The sequence below is a fragment of the Jaculus jaculus genome, chromosome 12 (genome assembly GCF_020740685.1).
Source record: "Jaculus jaculus isolate mJacJac1 chromosome 12, mJacJac1.mat.Y.cur, whole genome shotgun sequence".
NCBI classification, from domain to species: Eukaryota; Metazoa; Chordata; class Mammalia; order Rodentia; family Dipodidae; genus Jaculus; species Jaculus jaculus.
Window position 1 is genome coordinate 65,960,124 of NC_059113.1, and position 19,802 is coordinate 65,979,925.

Here is a 19,802-nt window from a genome sequence, read left to right on the forward strand (position 1 = left end):
AAATAAAAAATAAACATTAAAATTTTTCTTTTAAAAAAGTTTTTTCAAAAAGTCTATGAATGGCTAGAGAGATGGCTTAGAGGTTAAGGTACTTGCTTACAAAGTCTAAGAAACCAGATTCAATTCCCTAGTACCCACATCAAGCCAGATGCACAAAGTAGAGAATGCATTTGGAATTCATTTGCAGTGGCTGGAAGCCCTGTCACATATATTCTTATTCTCTCCCTCTCTCACTCTCTCTCCCTCTCTTTCCCTGTGTGTGTGTCTATCTGTCTATCTGTCTATCTGTCTGTCTGTCTCTGTCGCTCTCTGCTTTCAAATATTTTTTTTTTTAAAAAAGGCCTATGAAGCTAAGTGTAGTAGCTCACAGCTTTAATACTAGACTCAAGAGGCCCAGATAAAACAATTACTACAAGTTCAAAGAGAGCCTGAGCTACAGAGTGCATCCTAGGTCTGACTGAACTAGGGTAAGACCCTACCTCAACAAAAAAACAAAGGACCTATGAATGAATGAAAATACATATACATATATACATATATATAATCTGACATATATATCCCCACACATATCCCAGAAAGAGAAAAGAGAAAAAGAATGACATGACTTAGGCTAAACAGCTATAATTTTAAGAAAAGTTTAGGTAATCATGGGGCTAGGAGGTAGTAGGCACTCAACAAATGCTTCTGCATGAATAACACTATACATGATCTTATTTCATCGTACAGTGTTTAGGAATTTCTATAAGCAGTAAATTCAATAAACAATGTATTTAAAATATCTATTTTTGATACATGTTTAAAGATTAAACTATTTATGTAAGAGAGACAGAGAGTGTGAATGAGAATGGGTGTGCCAGGGTCTCCTGAAACAACCCCCAAATGCGTGCGCCACTTTGTGCATCTGGCTTTATGTGGGTACTGGGGAATCAAGCTGAGGCCATCAGGCTTTGCCAGCAAGTGCCTTTAACCAATAAGCCAGTCCTCTCCAGTCCCAAGATTATACTTTTAATTAAGAAAATATAATAAAATCATTATTTAAGAACTAAGAAAGGATTATAGATATAACAGAATTCAACCTGCTCATTGCATATATGAAGAGAATGAGGCCTAGGATAACCAAAAATATACCTCAACTTACACTGAAAGCATTTACTCACTTCATAAGACCCGAATTCTTCTTACTAAATGGTCCAATGATTTTAAACATCAGTTCCACAATCCCATTTTTTCCTAAAGATACTGAATTCACAGCTGAAAAGGGGAGAAAAAAAGTACAAAATGACTGGAAAATCTCAAGAGCTAATGCATACAGTTAGTGATATGCAGCCAAAAACATACTTAAGCTTTTAGTAAAAGTTACTCTGAAGATTTAAATTTTTACTGAGCTTTTGCTCATTTGTTTTTGCTTTGTTTTTATGGGAAGCTACAAGGAAATGTGAAAGCAACTTAAAAGAAACAGTCATTATAAAAACACTCCACCTGCTCTGTTCATGTCTTCCATGGACTTAGTGAACGTAGTAAATAAGAAACACAAACACTCTCTGCTCCAAGAAAACAGTGTATAAAGATGAACAAGAAAATAATTAGTAAACTACTTTCTGAATATATTAAGACTTATAAACTGTTTTATGCCACTGAGGAATCCTTAATTCACAGTGAGACAGGGATATTCCTGGGGGAAATTGTGCCAGGACTTATTAAAAGAATATGACAGCCGTTACCTACTACCAAAGTAACTGAAGTTAAGGAAGAAATGGTTCTGTAATGTGGCCAGAGACAGAGGTAACGTGGATGATAAATTCAAAACAATGAATACCATGGGTATAAGCAGTTACATGTTGTTCAAGCATGCACTATGAGCAAAGGCAAACAAACAGAAAAGAACAAAACTAAGAAATAACCCATGAAGGGCCTAGAAAGTTAATTCATTCAGCTATAAAGAATTGCCAAAAAGGAACTGCAAATCAGTAATATTTTCTTTTCTGCTACTTCCTATTGACAGCTACATATAGTCAGACCTAGCTGATTATGAAAATACTATCGTGAATTACTCCTCCCATTTAATCTGTGAAAACTGAGACAGAGGCATTTTTCCAGTTGCTAATACCCTCAACCTGCTGTTTTCCACAGGCTGCCTACTCTTCACTTGCCTCCTTCACAAATTAGGGGAGCTGGTGAGAATTCTCAGGGTTCTGTCACCTTACATTCTCTTGGTCCAAATAACTTATGTTGAGTTGGAGCTAAGAATTTTGAGCTATATTAACTCTCTGTCCTCTTTCACAAATTTTAGAGGTCTGTAGAGTCTGGACAGTTTCAATGAAGATTTTCAGTGAAGATTTAGCATAACTTCACAACACTGAGTGAGTGACAGCCACTCTGAAATACTCACAGTTAGCAGAGTATACTCGTAAAAGCTGAAGACAAGGTAAAACTAAGCGATGGTTCTGCAAGTGTTGTTTCACCAAATTCAGAGTTATGTTCAGAGCCCCGTTAATTCTAGCTTTCACTCCAAATTTTTTATCTGTTCAAAAAAAATTAACTCACATCAAACTTCTGAATAAAATGAAGTAAAAAAGAAACAGTTTAGGAGAACCGCAAGAAATCTAAATATCCATTACCATATTACTTAAAATGAAACATTCTTTTCAGACTTATACAAAATGTAAATTAAGAAAAACATGAACAGCTTATAGAAAGAAAATAAGGTAGAAAATATTAACAAAAATTTCTATGGTGGGTAGGGGGTAGGTCACGTATGAGCCTAATAATGGTACCAAACTGCCTGTATTTTCTGAATAGAAAACTAATGAAAAATAAAAATAAAAATAAAAAATTTCTAAGGGAACAGAAGCAATAATGTGATAATTCAATGCATATATATATCATTAGTGCTCAAATTAGGGTACTTGATATCTCCATCTCCTTAAAGATTTCATTTCAATTTTTGATTAACATAATGAATGCACAATAATCTACAAACAATGTGAACAATACAAGGTACATGATATTTCCATTTTATTATTATTCTCTGGGAAGAAAAGAAGTTCTTGAATATTATCCTGATGAAGACATTATAACAGGGGGCAGAGGATCTTAAGCATATAAAGACTTTTTTGGTATAAATACTGTATTTATTAAATAGCTTTAGAGTTTATTTCAATGTATTTTATGGGTGTTTTTAATTTATTTATGTATGTGAGAGAAAGAGGCAGAGAGAGAGAGAGAGAGAATGGGTGTGTCGGGGCCTCTAGCCACTGTGGATCCTGAGGCTTTGCAGGAAAGTACCTTAATAGCTAAGCCATCTTCCCCAGCCCATAAAGCCTTTTTTTTTTTTTTTTGTCTTTTGGGGGTTTTTTTTTTTGTTTTTTTTTTCATAAAGACTTTTTAAAAAGAAAGTAAACAGGATCATCAATGGTAAGTCATAAACAACAGAAATTTTAAGTAAAAAGAATTAAATATTCCTACGCTGGGCACAGTGGCTCACACTTACAGATTCAACAATCAGGAGGCTAAGGCAGGCAGAACTCCATGAGTTTAAAGCCAGCCTGCATTACAGAGTATAGGAGAGCCTAGGCTACAGAGTAAGACCCTGTCTCAAAAAAAAAATGAAAGAAGCCGGGCGTGGTAGCACACGCCTTTAATCCCAGCACTCGGGAGGCAGAGGTAGGAGGATCGCCATGAGTTCGAGGCCACCCTGAGACTACAGAGTTAATTCCAGGTCAGCCTGGACCAGAGTGAGACCCTACTTTGAAAAACCAAAAAAAAAAAAAAGAAGAATTAAATATTAACAAGGGAAAATTACTCTCACTTCACAACAAAAACAAAAATAACATAAGAAATTACTGTACAATGTCCTTGAATCACACAGAAATGGAAAACTAATAGAGAGTAAAAGACACAACACAACTATAAGATCATATAATAAAAATAATAACCTATGAACTAAAATGGGAATTTAAGAAATACATACGTACATTAATCAATATCTTAATTTAATTTCATAAAAGGCAAAAAGATAACCTAGTTCTAATTAGAGGAGGAAATATACAATATTTTCCCTAAAGTTTTATTTTTATTTTCACTTTCTACAAAAATCACAAAAAGGGGCTGGAGAGATGGCTTAGCGGTTAAGCGCTTGCCTGTGAAGCCTAAGGACCCTGGTTCGAGGCTCTATTCCCCAGGACCCAGATGCACAAGGGGGCGCATGCGTCTGGAGTTCGTTTGCAGAGGCTGGAAGCCCTGGCGTGCCCATTCTCTCTCTCCCCGTCTATCTGTCTTTCTCTCTGTGTCTGTCACTCTCAAATAAAAGAAAAAAAAATTACTTAAAAAAAATCACAAAAAGGAATCATTAAATCTTAAATACAAGTGTTAAAGAAAAGAATCAAGATAACAAATTTCTTGGCCAGTCATGGTGGCACATGCCTTTAATCCCAGCACTCAGGAGGCAGAGGTAGGAGGATTGCTGTGAGTTTGAGGCAAGCCTGGGACTAAAGAGTGAGTTCCAGGTCGGCCTAGGCTACAGTGAAACCCTACCTCGAAAAGATAGTACACTTCTTAATTAACTATCTATGTAATTCCTAAGGCCCCTAACAAACCTGGAAAAGTAAGGTTACCTCACAGTTGCATTCTTTCAAATATCACTTGTTACATATTTGCATAATATATGAAGATATACATGAAATACATATAAATGAATACTATGTTCACATCCATTCTTACTTTTTGTTTTGTTTTCTGTTATGAGGTAGGGTCTTACTCTAGCCCAGGCTGACCTAGAACTTACTCTGTAGTTCTAGGCTGGTCTCGAACTCACAGTCATCTTCCTGCCTCTGCCTCCCAGGTGCTGGAATTAAAGGCATGTGCACCACCTCTGGCCCCTTACAATTTTTTTTTAATTTTTATTTATTTATTTATTTGAGAGAGACAGACACAGAGAGAAAGACAGATAGAGGGAGAGAGAGAGAATGGGCGCGCCAGGGCTTCCAGCCTCTGCAAACAAACTCCAGACGCGTCCACCCCCTTGTGCATCTGGCTAACGTGGGACCTGGAGAACCGAGCCTCGAACCGGGGTCCTAAGGCTTCACAGGCAAGCACTTAACCACTAAGCCATCTCTCCAGCCTCCCTTACAATTTTTTAACCTATTTATTTATTTGTAAGGAAAGAGAGATAGAATATTTGTTTGGTTTCAGAAATCATCATTTTAAATATTTTTTGAATGATAAAAAAGTTGTGATACCTACTATGCAAAGATTTGCTCTGTACATTTTTTTGTTATGTTGTTAATTTTTAGGTGGAGGTCAAAGAGCAAAGTTATTAGTTGCTAAAGGAGGTTCACAGATACTGTTACAACTACTTATGAATGCCCTGGACATCACAGGGATTCCTTCCAACTACAAACAAACTCCAGATGCATGTGCCATTTCGTGCATCTGGCTTTACGTGGGTCCTGAGGAATTGAACCCAGGCTGTCAGACTTTGCAAGCAAGCGCCTTTAACCATCGGGCCATTTCTCCAGCCCCATTCTTAAAATTTTAAGAAAACATTGCAGCCAGACACAAAACAAGGGTAAACTTTTTTTTTTTTTGAGGTGGGGTTTCACTCTAGCCCAAACTGACTTGGAACTAACTCTATAGGCCAGGCTGGCCTCAAACTCATTTTGATCCTCCTATCTCAGCTTTCCAAGTGCTGATATTCAAGGCATAAGCCACCATGCTTAACTTAGGCAAAACCTTTTAAAACACAATGTTGAGCTTAAGGAGTCATTTTAATCTTGTGTAAGTAGGTAACTATACATTAAATTTATTTTTAATCAAAGAGTATGAAATTTTTTGCTACCCTAACCTAAAACCTTTTCATTGTTCTATCTTCCACTCTTTTCAATATGTATTTTTAAGAAACTTACAAATCTTTTTAATACTCAGTGTTGGAGTTTTTCATGTTGATCTTCAGGACTAAATGGAAAGCTTCTTGACCACTGAAGCAGGTGAGACAGTGCAGCACAAATACAACCTCAGTGAAAAGCAGTGACATTTCATACTTCCATATTCCTCCAGACATTCCTGACCACATTTCCTTCTTCCAGCCTCAACCATGCACGTATCATGCACGTTCTTTACACAAATACACAATAAGCAAATTTCTCAGACTTATCCTCCTTTTCCTCTCACATTCAACACAATTCCTTATGAATTTTTGATCCCAAATTCCTGCAGCTTATTACTAGTTAACTGGGGGGGGGGGGGGAAGACTACTAAAACCATTTAGATTTCAAAAACTGAGCACTTTCAAGTCAAGAAGAATCAAAATTATGAAAATGGCTCTAAATTCAATAGTGATATAATGAAACTCTTACCTTTTGGTCCAATCTTCGCAAGAATAGAATGAGCCTGTACCATCACCTCCTCATGTGGGGGAGAGTCTTTGCTGGCATTCATAAGTAGTTGTAAAAGTATCTGTGAACCTCCTTTAGCTACTAAGAAGCTTGCTCTTCGGCCTCCACCTATAATTAACAAAAACATGTACAGAGCAAATCTTCCTCTACTAGTGCAACATTTTTATTCAAAAAATATTTAAAATGATGATTTCTAAAACCAAACAAATGCTATCAAAATCACATTTTATTTTTGTTTTGGTGACAAAGTCTCATTATGTATTCTAGGCCTGCCTTGAACTTGCAATTCTCCTGCCCCAGTCTCCCAAGTGCTATGATTACAGGCATATGCCACCACGCCCAGCTCCATATTTTATTTGGTCTTATTTATTTACAAAGCAGCACACAAAAAACAAACACAAATGATGCCAAATTCTAGGTTCAAAGTGCTACACAGTCGTAGGTTATAGTAAGATATGGGAATACGTCAAAAACAAAGCAACAAGAACATGACATTTCCACTTCTAACGTCCATATTCGGCCTCTGTACTAGAACCTGATACAGGTCTATATAAAGTATATAGGAAATGTTGCTGGTCACTAAGTAAAAGAAATTAGAGAGCCAGGTGTGGTGGTGGCGCATACCTTTAATCTCAGCACTTGGGAGACAGGTAAAAGGATCACCAAGATTACAAGGCCACCCTGAGTCTACATAGTGAATTCCAAGTCAGCCTGGGCTAGAGTGAAACCCTACCACAAAGAGAGAGAGAGATTAAAGCAAAGTAACAAAAGTTTACCAGTAGACACCAGCTCAGTAAGAATGCTTAAGATATTCAGTGTAGTTTGAAGATCTTTTGTGTTCTGAAACAAAGAGTTGATTTGCATTAGTGAAACACTATATGTTTGTGATTCTCAAAAGTTTTGAACCTGTGGGAAACTACCTACATTTAACAACTGACCTTTCCAATTCTCTAAGCACAAATATATTCATATTTCCACTAATCTCTTATTACTTCAATATTTTGATCTTGCCTAGAGGAAAAGTTTACAACTCATTTGAGCTATAATTTTCCTTAGTATCAATATTATTGCAAGAGGTACTGACTCATCATTTGAATTCCTCCTAAATAAAGGTATCAACATGGAAAAAGCCCTACTAACCAGGCATGGAGACAATACTTGTCCCTCCAGCTACTCAGGAGGCTGAGGCAAAAGGGTCACTTGAGCCACTGTGTTCAAGACTACCTACCCTTGAGCAACATAGTAAGACTTGACCCTTGTGTCTCAAACAAAAAGAAAAAAGTCACTTAGTACCCATCTCATAATTCAATCATATCAAGTTGATTGTCAAAAATAACACATACAGGGGCTGGAGAGATGGCTTAGTGGTTAAGTGCTTGCCTGTGAATCTTAAGGACCCTGGTTTGAGGCTCCATTCTCCAGAACCCACATAAGACAGATGCACAAGGGGCCACATGCATCTGGAGTTTGTTTGCAGTGGCTGGAGGCCCTGGCATGCCCATTCTCTCTCTCTGCCTCTTTCTCTCTGTGTTTGTCTGTTGCTCTCAAATAAATAAATAAAAATTAAAAAAAAAAATAACACATACAAAATAAATAAAAGAAACTCATGGGCAGAAGAGGTATCTCAGGGGTTAAAGATGACCAGATTTGATTCCCCAATACCCACATAAAGCCAGATAAACAAAATAGGCAAATGCATCTAGAGTTCGTTTGCAGTGGCAAGAGGCTCTGCTACATCAATATTCATTCATTCATTCACTCATTCATTCATTCTCGCAAATAATTTTTTAAAAAGGAATTCATGTAAATATATACAACATAAACATAAACATACAGATTTTATTTCTCTACCAAGTACTGTTACATATATATATACACCACATGTTATATTAGCATCTAAAGTAACAATAAACGAAGATCTTTATTCTTCTTAAATATTTTAAGTTTTCACTACCTAAAAATTATAACACATGGCTGCATGTGGTGGTATATGCCTTTAATCCCAGCACTTGGGTGGCCAAGGCAGGAAGATCACTGTGAGTTCAAGGCCAGCCTGAGACATACTCAATTCCAGGTCAGCCTGGGCTAAAGTAAGACACTACCTCAAGAAAAAAAATGGTAGCACATGAAGCTGGGGAGATGACTAAGTAGTTAAAGGTGCTGTTTGCAAAGCATGCTCCCAGGGTTCAATTCCCTCAACACTCACATAAAGCCATATACATGTATATATATATTATATATATATGCATAAATACATACATATATACACATACACACACACATACTTAGGTGTTTCCATTATTGATTTGTACATGTATGTGTGTTTGTGTCTGTGCATGTGTATGTATATATGTATATGGGCATTCCAGTCAGTGTCTCTTGCCTCTGCAAATATGTATATGTATACGTATATGCATATATATATATATGTATATATATATATGTGTGTGTGTGTGTATACACACACACACACTGAAAATAGTTTCTGTATATGAAATAAAATTACTAGAATTGGGCTGGAGAGATGAATCAGTGGTTCAGGTACTTAACTGCAAAGCCTAAGGACCCCAGTTTGATTTCCCAGTACCCACAAAAAGCCAGATGCACAAGGTGGCGCAAGTGTCTGAAATTCATTTGCAATGGTTAGAGGCCCTGGTACACTCATACTCATTCATTCATTCATTCATTCATTCTCTACTCTCTCTCTTTCTCCTCAAATAAATAAATTTCAAAAATTACTAGAATTTTTAAATCAAAGAATAAGGGCATTTTTTAAATTTTCTTTGAGACAGAAAGGGCAGGGGGAATGGGCACACCATGGCCTCTAGCCACTGCAACTGAACTTCAGACACATATCCCACCTTGTGCATCTGGCTTATGTGGGTCCTGGGGAATCAAACCTGGGTCCTTTGGCTTTGCAGGCAAGCGTCTTAACTGTTAAGCCATCTCTCCAGCCCAAGGGCATTTATTTTGATGCTGATTTTTTGTTTGTTTGCTTTTTGTATTTCTGAGATAGGACCTCACTCTAGCCTAGACTGATGTGGAACTCACTCTGTAGTTCCAGGCTAGCCCCGAACTCACAGCTGCCTCTCCAACTGCTGGGATTAACGGTATGCACCATCACATACCTGGCTTTTGATGCTGATTTTTAATATTTATTTGTGTGAGAGAAACAGGTAGACAGACAAAATGGGTGGGCCAGGGCCTCTAGCCACTGCAAACTCCAGATGTTTGTGCTGCTTGTGCATCTGATTTTACAAGGGTACGGGGCAATCAAGCCTGGATCCTTTGGCTATATAGGCAAGTGCCTTTATGACTAAGTCATTTCCCAAGCCCTGCTACTGATTTTGACAATTATTACCAAACTGTTCTCCTTATACTCCCATCAGTAGCACAGAAGCCTAAATGTTTCCCAATGCCTAAACAACTAATAAAAACTGGGGGGAAAAAATCCTCACAAATTTGTAGTTCTTTATATGTCACAAAAATCATATAAGTTGAAATAGTTTTTTCTCAGTTCTCAAGTGTCTATGATGGTGTTTCTTACATGCAGTCTTTTAACAACCTATTTTTTTATAGCTGTCCTTTAATTAAGAATACCTTACTTAGCCGGGCGTGGTGGTGCACGCCTTTAATCCCAGCACTCGAGAGGCAGAGGTAGGAGGATCACCGAGAGTTCGAGGCCACCCTGAGACTACATAGTGAATTCCAGGTCAGCCTGAGCCACAGTGAGACCCTACCTCGAAAAATCAAAAAAAAAAAAAAATCTCTTAACCTTACTTGTTATATGATCACTATTCTAAAATTTCTCCCCTTATTTCCTATAATATTGTGACACCATTTTTGATGCTTAATTCATTACCTGATGTGGAATTTATTTTAGTGAAAAATACTATACTATGATTCTCCAGATGGCTACCAATTTGTCACAGCTCCTCTTATTAAGCAATTCTATTCCTCAATAAAATGCCACCTTTATCAAACATTACTCTGTTCCCATAAGTATTTTATTTTTGGATGTTTATAATATAAAAAAACTTTACATTTTTATTTACTTGCAAGGGGAGAGAGAGAATGAGAATATGTGTATGTGAAGGCCTCTTGCCACTGTAAACAAACTCTAGATGCATGCACTACTACTCTGTGCATCTGGCATTACATGGATACTGGGTATGGTAGTTTGAAGTGTCACTGAGCAGATCCAGCCCTAAGGTGTGGTGGTGGGTTTACAATTCCAATCTAAAGATATGCAAAGTGCATAGTTCCACCTAGCTTTCCTGAAGTTTGCTGTGTGGCTTTTGGCTTGTGGCTTCTTTCTTTCTCTCTTTCTCTCTTTCTCTTTTCCTCCCTCCGTCCCTTCCTCCCTCTGTCCCTCCCTCCCTCCCTCCCCCCCCCTTCTCTCTCCTTGGACCTGTGAAGGCAGGGACAGCTTCTTCTGCCATTATGGAACTTCCCCTATATCTGTAAGCATCAACAAATACCCCTTCCTCCATAACTATGCCTGGTCTGGAAGTTTATCTCAGTGAACCTGAAGCTATCTACTACACTGAGAAATCAAAGCTAGGCCATCAGGCTTTGCAAACAAACCCCTTAACCATCAAGTCATCTCTCCAGCCCAAAACAAACTTTAATTCACTGGTTTTATGTATTAAAATTTTTGTATACTTCATGTGTGTGCATATGTATGTGTTTCTTCCAACGTTCCTCCCTATGATAGTCACATAAGTAACAGCCATTAGTGATTTACCTCTAATGTTAACAGTAGGATTTCCACCCCTGTAGAACCTTTGGTTGTCATTTCTCTCCTTGTTTTTTCTGAAAGATGAAAAGTAAATTATTCAAACATGAACCAAAAACATTATAATAAGATTCTGTTACAAGTAGCTAACACTGAATCAGCACATCTCCACTTGCCTGGTGAACAAAAGAAATTCTACGTTATGAATCTACTTCCAGATTTCATTAACAGGACATTTTTTTCTCAAGTCCTATCATGAAATTATTGAAAAGGGCAAATATAACACAAAGGTCATATTATGATGCTATTTATGATAATACCTAGAAAATGAAGATGGTAAACATTAATGTTACATTTCTCGTTAAAACAATAACCTTCTGCTAATATGCATTATTTCCCATCCAATTAATGAAACTTGCTATTCTTACTGAAACAGTAAATCTTTCAAAGTTGAAGCTCAGGTAAATGATATGAAAACCAAAAGATATCTCATCTCTCTGTTCCCTGTGCCATACTGCTAATGCTTAAAAATGACAAATTCATTTATCCATATCTTTATTAACATTAGTAAACTAAATCTTTTTTAAAATGCATGATTCATCTTACAACCCAATGATCCTTTGTCTTTAAAACACACTGTCATTAAAGAAAAAGTATCATGTTAAAGATCAAATATGTCCCTGATTTTAAAAACCACTAATTTAATACAGCCAAATCATTTTAAATATTAATATGATATAGAGTATTTCAAAGACAGAAAACTCCAGAAACTAATAAACCATTGCAGTTCACCTTCACAGGGTGAGATAGAAGCCTGGTACCTCACATCTTTAAACCTACCTTAGGAGACTGACATAGGAGGACTGCCATGAGTTCCAAGCAAGGCCTGGGCTAGTGTAAGACCCTGCCTCAACCAAAAAAAAAAAAAAAAAAAAAACAGACTCTATAAAGCTTTTATAATTCCAGCTACACCTGCTAGTGAGAAGGGAGGCAGACAAGTGAATCTGCTGGAAGTTTAAGGTCAGCTATGTGTATCTCAATCCCTATGCAGCTACTAAAAAAGGAACTAAAATTGTCAAAAAGTTTTTTAAAAAAATCAACAAGAGTAGTAAATTATGGGAAAAGGAATATAAAGACATGAAGTAATTGACAAAACAAATCTCAAAATACCATCATATCAGTAACTACATTAAAATGAAACACACAGTCTATAACTAAAAAATAAAAGCAAGATCTTCTTATGTTATCTACCAGAAACATACTTTAAATTAAAAGACACAAACAGTTACTAAGTAAAGAAAAGGATAAAAAATTTTACAACATAAGAAGTAATCAAAAGTCACCTTCAGGGCTAGAGAGATGGCTCAGTAGTTAAATTGCTTGCCTGCAGAACCTAATGACCCAAGTTCAATTCCCCAGTACCCACATAAAGCCAGATACACTAAGTGGTACATGCATCTGGAGTGAGTCTGCAGTGTCAGGAAGGCCTGGCACACCCATACTTACTCTGTGTGTGTGTGTGTGTGTGTGTGTGTGTGTGTGTGTGTCTCTCTCTCTCTCTTTCTCTCTTGGGCAGAGCATGGTGCACACACCTTTAATCCTAGTACTTAGGAGGCAAAGGTAAGAGGATCTCCATGAGTTGAAGGCAAGCCTAAGACTACATAGTGAATTCCAGGTCAGCCTGGGCTAGAGTGAGGCACTGCCTCAGAAAAAATAATAGTAAGTCAGATTTAGTGGCTACCCTAAAATCAGACAAACCATGCTTTAAGTGTAAAAATACCCCAGAAACAAAAAGGAACATTTCATAATGAAAGTCAAATCATAAGGAATAAAACACCTATAAATTTAAGTATCTACATGTGTGTGTATTTATCAATAAAGCCCCAAACATACCAAACCTGGCAAAACTGAAATATAAATATACAGTTGTTCTATAATGACCCATGAAAATTTCAATACCCAAATCTTGGTCATTGATAGAACACCTAAAGAGAAAATTCAGCAGGGTAAAGATTACTAACCAACACTTACTAACCAACTTGACCTAACAACTACACACTCAACAATACAACACAACTTCATTTGAAGTGCACATGGAACATTCCTCAGGAGAAACTATAAGCAAAGGCACAAAATAAGTTTCAATGAATTCAGAAGGACTGAAATAATACAAAGTATACTCTGTAGCTAGAATGGCATAAACTTAGAAATAAATAGCCATTCCTGGTCACACAGCTCCATAATCCCAACTATACTAAGAAGGCTGAAGCAGGAGGATTCTAAGTACAAGGTGAGGCTGGGCAATTTAACGAGGCCTTGTCTCCACATTAAAAATAATAATGATGATAATAATGAAATAAAAATATATTTGAATTTCTTAAGGATTTTTTGAAAATAATACACACTTATGGGGAAGATCATACGGATTGGTGTTCTTACCCTCTACAAACATTGTGCACATGAAATAGTGGTGATATTTAGTAATAATTTAACCATGGAAAATTACATTCTTCTAATATGGTATGACAAAAATCTATATACCTACATGTAGATATAAAAACAGTTTGAGGCCCTATAATTATTACTGGAAGTTGTATACATTAATATGTACAATATTGGAAACTATACTCTATTGAGTTTCTTTTACTATTCCTACCACTGTGTAATGATTAGCACAGCAGAGAATAAAATGCACTAGTTTCAAGTTAAGCATATTAAAGTTCTGCTCAATATATATCTTATTAAAAGTTACCAAATGGGGCTGGAGAAATAGCTTAGTGGTTAAGGCACTTGCCTGAAAAATCAAAGGACCCAGGTTCAATTCCCCAGGGCCCACATAAGCCAGATGCAAATGGGCATATGCATCTGGAGTTTGTTTGCAGCGACTGGAGGCCCTGCCGTGCCATTCTCTCCCTCTCTCTCTCTCTCTTTCTCTCTCTCTCTCTCTCTCTCTCTCTCTCTCTCTCTCCCTGCCTGTCTCTCTCCCTCAAGCAAATAAAGAAAAAAAAAATTTAAAAAAAAAAGTTATCAAAGGGCTGGAAAGATATCTGGCTTAGCATTTAAGGCACTTGCCTGCAAAGAGTAAGGACCCAGGTTCAATTCCCCAGAACAAACATAAGCCAAGAAGCACATGGTGATACATACATCTGGAGTTCATTTGCAGTAGCTAAAGGCCCTGGCATGCCCATTCTCACTCTGCTTTTTTTTCTCTCACAAAAATAAATAAAATACTAAAAAGTTTTTTGAAAATATTGATTTTGAAAGATCTTTCTTGTTTTTTGGGTTTTTTTTTAATATTTTTATTTATTTATTTGAGAATGACAGAGAGAGAAAGAGACAGATAGAGAGTGAGAGAGAGAATGGGCACGCCAGGGCTTCCAGCCACTGCAAACGAACTCCAGACGCGTGCGCCCCCTTGTGCATCTGGCTAACGTGGGTCCTGGGGAATTGAGCCTCAAACCGGGGTCCTTAGGCTTCACAGGCAAGCACTTAACTGCTACGCCATCTCTCCAGCCCATCTTTCTTGTTTTTCTGTTTTAATGTGACTTATATTGAACTGCTACATAGCATGTTCATGTATCTTTTATTATGATGTGCTACAAAAATGTATTTCATAAATTTAATTATGCCAAAAAGGAAGGGAAATCTCACTCCAGTTTTTCCATTTTTATCATTTACTTATGTATTATTTGATATTAAAACTATGTCAAGTTATCTGCATTAAATTGCTGTATAGCAAAGCACGAGCATAAAAGTGGATTGTAAATATTATTACAATAATACAACATCAGAATCATTAATATGAAAAACTATTTGTAGATAAAACACATAAGCTATGAACCTTGTTATAAAAGTTTCCTATCATCATTAGAACTATTAAAATATGCTTAGTGTCTTAATTATAAAATCTCATTTTGTTATAAATTTCTAATCCATTTTCCTAGCATGTGTAGGGCACTACTTTCAATCTCCAGTTCAGCCAAAAAGAAAGTAACAGAAATAATAATAAAATGAAAGACATTCATGGATTCCCATAATATTGAGAAAAAAATCATACACCTAAACAACACAAGGGTAAAAGATGAAATTACAAAGAACATTATATTTTTTGAACTGAATAAAAACAAAAAATACAACACAAAAAATTTAGAGTACAGTTAAAACTTTTCAGAAAGAAATTTGTAGACTTACATGTCTAAGAAAATAAGTTCAAATATCACTATTTAAACTTTCTTGTGGAAAAATGAAACACCAAGTACAAATTAATGGGGGGGGGAGGCAGTAAATAAATGTAGGAAAAAGATAAAGGAAGAATAAATCAGAAAACTTAAACCAGAAGGCAGCTCTTCACATAAACAATGATGAGCTGTCCTCGTGTCCAACCTCAGCACTGCACGTACTGCCCGTGACTTCCTGTACAGAAGCGTCCTGTACAATGATGAGCTGTCCTCGTGTCCAACCTCAGCACTGCACGTACTGCCCGTGACTTCCTGTACAGAAGCGTCCTGTACAATGATGAACTGTCCTCGTGTCCAACCTCAGCACTGCACGTACTGCCCGTGACTTCCTGTACAGAAGCGTCCTGTACAATGATGAACTGTCCTCGTGTCCAACCTCAGCACTGCACGTACTGCCCGTGACTTCCTGTACAGAAGCGTCCTGTACAATGATGAGCTGTCCTCGTGTCCAATCTCAGCACTGCACGTACTGCCCGTGACTTCCTGTACAGAAGCGTCCTGTACAATGATGAGCTGTCCTCGTGTCCAACCTCAGCACTGCACGTACTGCCCGTGACTTCCTGTACAGAAGCGTCCTGTACAATGATGAGCTGTCCTCGTGTCCAACCTCAGCACTGCACGTACTGCCCGTGACTTCCTGTACAGAAGCGTCCTGTACAATGATGAGCTGTCCTCGTGTCCAACCTCAGCACTGCACGTACTGCCCGTGACTTCCTGTACAGAAGCGTCCTGTACAATGATGAGCTGTCCTCGTGTCCAACCTCAGCACTGCACGTACTGCCCGTGACTTCCTGTACAGAAGCGTCCTGTACAATGATGAACTGTCCTCGTGTCCAATCTCAGCACTGCACGTACTGCCCGTGACTTCCTGTACAGAAGCGTCCTGTACAATGATGAACTGTCCTCGTGTCCAACCTCAGCACTGCACGTACTGCCCGTGACTTTTCCCATAGGAGAGTGCCCTGTACAATGCACTACAGAATGTTTAGTTCTATCCTTGTTCTCTGTCCAAAGTATTCCACTAATTATTTCACCTCTTTTTTTATCTTTTTTTTTTTTTGGTGGGGGGTTGTTTTGTTTTGCTTTGCTTTTTGAGGTAGGGTCTCACTCTAGCCCAAGCTGACCTAGAATTCCATAAGTAGTCTCAGAGTGGCCTTGAACTCATGGTTATCCCCTACCTCTGCTCCTGAGTGCTGGGATTAAAGGCATGTATCACCAAGCCCAATTTAATCTTTTTTCTTTGCAATTCTTTTTTTTATTTTATAAACAAAAATACCTCCCAACATAATCAGTATCCCAGAAGTAAGCCATGTGGTAAAATCACCCTAATGGGATATAATCATCTAAGTAGACTAAGAGAAAGATGAGAAAACACAAATGAGCAAAATAAGGAACGAAAAGAGGAGCTATTATTTCTGGTTCTATAAAAGCGTAAAAGGTGACAGAAATATCACTAACAACTGCATGAGATGTCTACAGTAATATGATATAAATGTTGCTAGCAAAAAAGGGTAAATAAGGGCTACAGAGAAGGCTTAGCGGTTAAGCGCTTGCCTGTGAAACTTAAAGACCCCAGTTCAAGGCTCGATTCCCCAGGACCCACAATAGCCAGATACACAAGGAGGTGCACGCGTCTGGAGTTCATTTGCAGTGGTTAGAAGCCCTGGCATGCCTACTCTCCTCTCTCTCAACCTCTTTCTCTCTCTGTCTGTTGCTCTCAAATAGATAAATAATAAACAAAAAAACATTTAAAAAGGGTAAATAAACACTGCAAGCAAATGCACTGTAAAACATTTTAGACATTTTTTGTTACTTTTATTTATTATATATTTGAGAGCAAATGACAGAGAGAGAAAGAGGCAAAGAGAGAGAGAGAATGGGCGTGCCAGGGTCCTTAGGCTTCACAAGCAAGCACTTAACTGCTAAGTCATCTCTCCAGCCTATATTTTACACATTTTTTAAATAAAGTTGGCTGTAGGTATTTGCTTTCTTAATAATTTAAGCATATTAGTGGCACATGTTTGTTGCAACAATTCCAATGTATGCTGGAGTCTAAAGCAACAGTAGTAGCTCAATTCATTCTCTTACATTCCTATTCCATTGACATGTCTGTTGCTAATAATTTGGTATGGAATCCTCCTCCTTTTTTGCCTTTCACATACAAGTATGGTAGTCAAACATAATGCTTTTTTGTAGAAAAAATAGTACTCTATAAAGTTGTATGAGGGCTGGAGAGATGGCTTAGTGGTTAAACACTTGCCTGTGAAGCCTGAAGACCCTGGTTGGAAGCTCGATTCCCCAGGACCCACTTTAGCCAGATGCACAAGGGGGCGCATGCATCTAGAGTTCGTTTGCAGTGGCTGGAGGCCCTTGCATGCCCATTCTCTTTCTCTATCTGCCTCTTTCTCTGTCTGTCGCTCTCAAATAAATAAATAAAAATAAAAAAAATTTTAAAGTTGTATGAATGAAGCATTCTTTGATTCTATGTCTATTATAACACTAGGACAGAGCTGAATAGATGTCTCTCATGTCTCTGACCCATTATGCCTGAACATTTGCTATTCCCTACAATACAGAACTGGCTCTCAAGTTGGGACCACTCTTGACAGCTTTAACAATAATGATTTAATTGGTCTAAGGTGAGAATGGGTGTTGAGTTTACAATAAACTATCAGAAACATTAACAATCACAGTAAGATATGGCTACAAAGATATTTTTAACAATTATTTATTTATTTATTAGAGTCAGAGAGATGAAGGGGGAGAGAGAGAAAGAATGGATGTGCCAGGGCCTCTAGCCATTGCAAACAAACTCCAGATGCATGTGCCACAATGTGTATCTGGCTAACATGGGACCTGGAGAATCAAACCTGAGTTCTTATGCTTTGCAGGCAAGTGCCTTAACTGCTAAGCCATCTCTCCAGCCCTCAATATTCCTTCTTATACCAACATTTAAGTGGACAACTAATCTTGGCTCCCTACAGTTGGTTTTTCAGGTATGTGAATGCAAGAGTTTCAGGGTCATGGAAGCTTTCATAGTACCTCAAATGAAAGTATGGAGGCCAGGAAACATATAGCAAGGTCAGATTCCCTATGACCAGCCCCTAGCAGGGTGATGTATGAAATTTTGAGAGTAAAGCTAAAGATGAAACAGAGATGCCAAGAAGTTGGGATGCCAAGAAAGTGGAATATTTGGTGAGGAAATCCATAAGCAGCAAGCAGTTACTGTATGAGAGAGGCCATATGAGCTAAAGCCAGCAAGGCAGGGATATTCTAGCCCTTGGAAGCTTACTTACATCATTCCAACACATGCCCCAAAATCCAGACATGGAGATACAGGATTTGACATTTGCCCTGCTGAGTTTCAGTTCATGCTTTAGTTTTCTGCCTCCTTTTTCAGACCCCATTGCTCACTTTTACACTGGAAAAGTATATTCTGTCTACCACTGTGTATTAGAAGTATGTAGCATTCTTTTGCTTTTACAGTAGCTCACAGCTAAGAGTTCACCTTGATTCTCAGAAGAGACCTTGGGCTTACACATATGAAGAATACTGGAACTGTTGAGACTTGGGGAAGAAATTGGTGTGGTTTTGGTATTATTTGGAAATTCAGGAATAAGACAAGTAGTAGACTTGTGATGGTTATTTTGGATTGAGAGATACATAGGAGATTAGCAAAGCAGATTGTGCTTCCAGCTGTATTCACAAAGGGGAAACCCCACCATGAATCTGGCAAGTTGCTTTCATGCAGGCCTCTCTCTGCTTCCTGCTGCCACAAGATGAGTAGCTGTTTTGCTCTACTGCCTCCCACATGTCCTGCCTAATGATGGTCTAGAAAATACAGAGCCAGCTGACCATGAACTCAAATCTCTGAAACTGTGAATCAAAATAAACCTCCTTAAGTTATTGCTCATAGGCATTTGATCAGCATGATGAAAAATCTAACACAAATGCATTAAAAAACAATTCTCTATTAAGAGACTACATCAACTTGAACAATCTTATCAACCACAGACAAAGATACAAGTAGTCTAGCTTCAAAGAGTTAACCACCTGATTACTGGATATTAACTCCTTACTTTTATTCTTTCTCCCCAACATTTTCTTCCAAGACTATCTTTCTATACTCTATCAGTACACTTTCAGAGTCCTTTAGGATTGTTCCCCTCTCTGAGAGAGACTCTCTACCTACCATATTTCTATACCCCTATTCAGCCAGAAGTAGTTCAAGATCTGATGTCATCATCCCCTTTCCTCTAGTAGCAATTGAGTGTCTTCTCATGAGAGAGGAGAATGAGAAGAAGTATAGTTAGGGTAACTGGACCCCTGAAAGTAAAAAGAAGGCAGTGAAGTCTGTACTTGCTAGAAATCAAAGATGATCTGACTTCTTATCCCTTGCCTAGTTGCCCAGACCTAGTTCTCCACAAACAACCA

At 37.8% G+C, this 19,802-nt stretch overlaps 1 protein-coding gene across 10 annotated transcripts in view; it reads right to left on the bottom strand.

The window, feature by feature from the left end:
* The window catches only part of Agtpbp1 (ATP/GTP binding carboxypeptidase 1), a 241,355-nt gene that overhangs the window by 175,072 nt on the left and 46,481 nt on the right, over nt 1-19,802 (bottom strand). For all 10 annotated transcript variants that reach the window (XM_045131075.1, XM_045131073.1, XM_045131072.1 and 7 more), the window contains 5 exons: nt 11,140-11,207; nt 7,169-7,232; nt 6,354-6,500; nt 2,390-2,521; nt 1,158-1,251 (listed from right to left, as the gene is read on the bottom strand). In XM_045131075.1, the coding sequence (XP_044987010.1) occupies nt 1,158-1,251; nt 2,390-2,521; nt 6,354-6,500; nt 7,169-7,232; nt 11,140-11,207 (505 nt within the window). The remainder of the gene's footprint in view (nt 1-1,157; nt 1,252-2,389; nt 2,522-6,353; nt 6,501-7,168; nt 7,233-11,139; nt 11,208-19,802) is intronic.